The sequence below is a fragment of the Arachis ipaensis genome, chromosome B05 (genome assembly GCF_000816755.2).
Source record: "Arachis ipaensis cultivar K30076 chromosome B05, Araip1.1, whole genome shotgun sequence".
In the NCBI taxonomy this organism is placed as follows: Eukaryota; Viridiplantae; Streptophyta; class Magnoliopsida; order Fabales; family Fabaceae; genus Arachis; species Arachis ipaensis.
In genome coordinates, this window is record NC_029789.2 from 4,741,082 (window position 1) to 4,743,643 (window position 2,562).

Below are 2,562 nucleotides of genomic sequence, written 5' to 3' on the forward strand. Positions count from 1 at the left end.
TAATATAAAAGAGACATACATTAGAGATAAAACGTTTTTTTTTTTTTGGTCCGGAGATAAAACATGCTTAAACGGGAAAGAAACAAAAACTTAAAATTTACTTTCTCATTTGATCTTAAGACAACTTTATTTTCCCAGCACGAAGAAAAAAATATTACATAGACCAATCTAAATTTGGTGAACACAATCAAATAATAAACTTTTTGCTTGTTCAATTGATTAGTGTTACACACTTACACACCATTCGACAAGTAGATTATCAACATCGATTTCGTCCGAAAACTAGAAAGTAATAAAAACTCACTGCACAATTAGCCTTGAGCAGTTGAAGAACATGTCTCTAACAATATTTTCTTATAAAACCCTATGAACCCATTTCTCAAGCCTAAGTTGCTTCAGAGCAGGCCCAACATACGGTTTACCCTTTTGAGGGCATTTCCATTTCCCTGTAATCTCAATGACATTGGATTGTTGAACATTTGTTACATCTATTAATGCCTTTCTCTTTTTGACAGCTTGCTTTTCACAGGCCAATGGAACTGTTCCTGTTTTTGTTGAACATTGTAGTGATACTATTTCTGGTTTCTTCCAAGAATTTTCACCATTGGGTTTGGCACATTTGTCCTTCCTTGTTGAAATAAATCCATCATTTTCTTTATTTCTTGTACAAGTTGAACTCGTTCCTGAGGATCTTTTACATAAACTTATGCTCACATCAACCGTGCCATGTTGGATCTTAGCTTCTGATTTTGCTTCTCTGATATCATTATTTTGTATCATTTCTTGAATTCTATAGCCTGAACTTTTCTTGACATCTAATGGCACTATCTGCGCTTTTCGGCTACAATTAACGCTTCCATGATTCATCCTTATTGTTTCCCCATACTCCTTTGGATTAGAATTATGTTTCAATGTCTTATCCTGTATACATGGCTGCAAAACATTTTCCAAATGGGAAGTGCATGTAGTAGCTAAATTTTTTTCAACTGCAGTACCATTGTGACCCTGTGATTTTCAGTTTTCAACACCAGAGAAAATTAATGAACACAGATAAGTTGGATGTGTTGATGTATTGCAAGTGCAAAGTAATATGTAATCTACTTAGTATGTATTAAAAGTGTTATGTATACCCTATTACTTCTATCATAGCAAGAATGTTGAAAAAGAAATCTAGAATAGTACCCTCCTAGAAGGCTCTTCTACCCTTTTGTTTTCATCAGAAGGGCTATGATGTGGAAAACATGCTTTTGGATGATCATTTTGAGACCTGTCTTCATCTTCATTTATGACTTCTAAATCAAGCCTTTCCTTCTCACACTCACTCTCTTCTGAAACAACATCCTTAGTCATGCTATACGTATCCGGCACATAAGACTCGTATGCATAGCTGGAGAACCAGTTTCCAATATCAAGAGGCTCTGAATCAAAAGAGAAAACATAGCAAGCACAGATATACACAAAGTAACCACAGTTAACTAGTGGAAATAATCAAACATTTCACATTTTCTGTAAGATTAAACGTTTCTTGGTAGCCAAGTCAGAGTACAAACCTGAAAGGGGTGAGTCTGAGCTAAAAGAATCCAAACTCTGCCAAAAAAAAAAAAGGATTTAAAACCTTAAAAGCCCCTTCTGAGCTACACACAATAATACAGTTCGTTAAATTCCTTCTTTTTTTAATGATTATGCATTCAATTCAAAATTAGCAAGTTGAATTGAAAAATTTACCCTGGTCAAACACACTTTCTCATTGTGCTTATCATCCTCAACTACTTCATCTTGGATCTTATCAATTTCGAAATTCGCCTTTTCTTCTTCATTTTTCTGGATATTGGATCCTCTAAACTCAGATTCTTCAAACCCAAAATTTGTATCCGGATCGGGAGACTGATACTTGTAGCTTGAGAACCAATTACCAACATCAGGAGGCTCTAACAGATAAGCCCACAAAACACATTTACCAAAATGAGTGCATATTTTTCTGCTTAAAGTTTAAAACTTTAAAGAACCCCTAAGTTTCTCGTTTCTAACCCATTACTCGATTTCATGCTGTTAGGAAATTTTCAATAAGAAATTGATACATACCAGAAGGGGAATGAAGGTGAGGGAAACGAATTGGAAATCTAAACCAAGCAGGGGGGAAATCAAGTCAGAAAATTGAAAATGTAATTTTCTCAGCTGCCAAACAGAGAAAAAAGAGAACGGCAGAAGCAAAATGTGGTTGAGGATTTTACCTGGGAATCGAGGTTTTTAGGGCTTAGAATTGAATCCATGAAAACGCATCTGAAGAATCTAGGCTGGGGAGACACACGAGAAGCTGAAATAATAAAATTATGTTTAGTTCTCTTTCGGAATTTTGAATGATATGCCAAATTTTTGCATCTTCGCGGCGCGATATGGCGCCAATTTTGAAAAAGTTAAAAGAAAGAAATTATTTTTAATAAATATGATATAAATTTTAAAAGAAAGTATTTTTTCAATTTTGTATAGAAGATGAAAAAAGAATCGATATTGCTAGGTATATTCTAAAAATCAGTTCACAAATATATAAAATATATATTAAAA

At 34.0% G+C, this 2,562-nt stretch overlaps 1 protein-coding gene across 1 annotated transcript; it reads right to left on the minus strand.

Moving 5' to 3' along the window:
* LOC107640001 lies at positions 142–2,270 on the minus strand. The gene is made up of 6 exons (XM_021123528.1): positions 2,232–2,270; positions 2,083–2,175; positions 1,726–1,926; positions 1,551–1,587; positions 1,183–1,418; positions 142–1,005 (listed from the first exon to the last, which is right to left on the minus strand). Exons 1-6 carry the CDS (start codon positions 2,268–2,270, stop codon positions 355–357), a joined length of 1,257 nt encoding a protein of 418 aa, XP_020979187.1. The 3' UTR covers positions 142–354.

Coding starts and splice junctions, on each gene's coding strand:
- LOC107640001 (XM_021123528.1), bottom strand. CDS start 2,270: ATGGATTCAATTCTAAGCCCTAAAAACCTCGATTCCCAG. Junction 2,176..2,231: donor CTAAAAACCTCGATTCCCAG/GTAAAATCCTCA, acceptor TCTGTTTGGCAG/CTGAGAAAATTACATTTTCA. Junction 1,588..1,725: donor AGAAAGTGTGTTTGACCAGG/GTAAATTTTTCA, acceptor TTTTTTTGGCAG/AGTTTGGATTCTTTTAGCTC.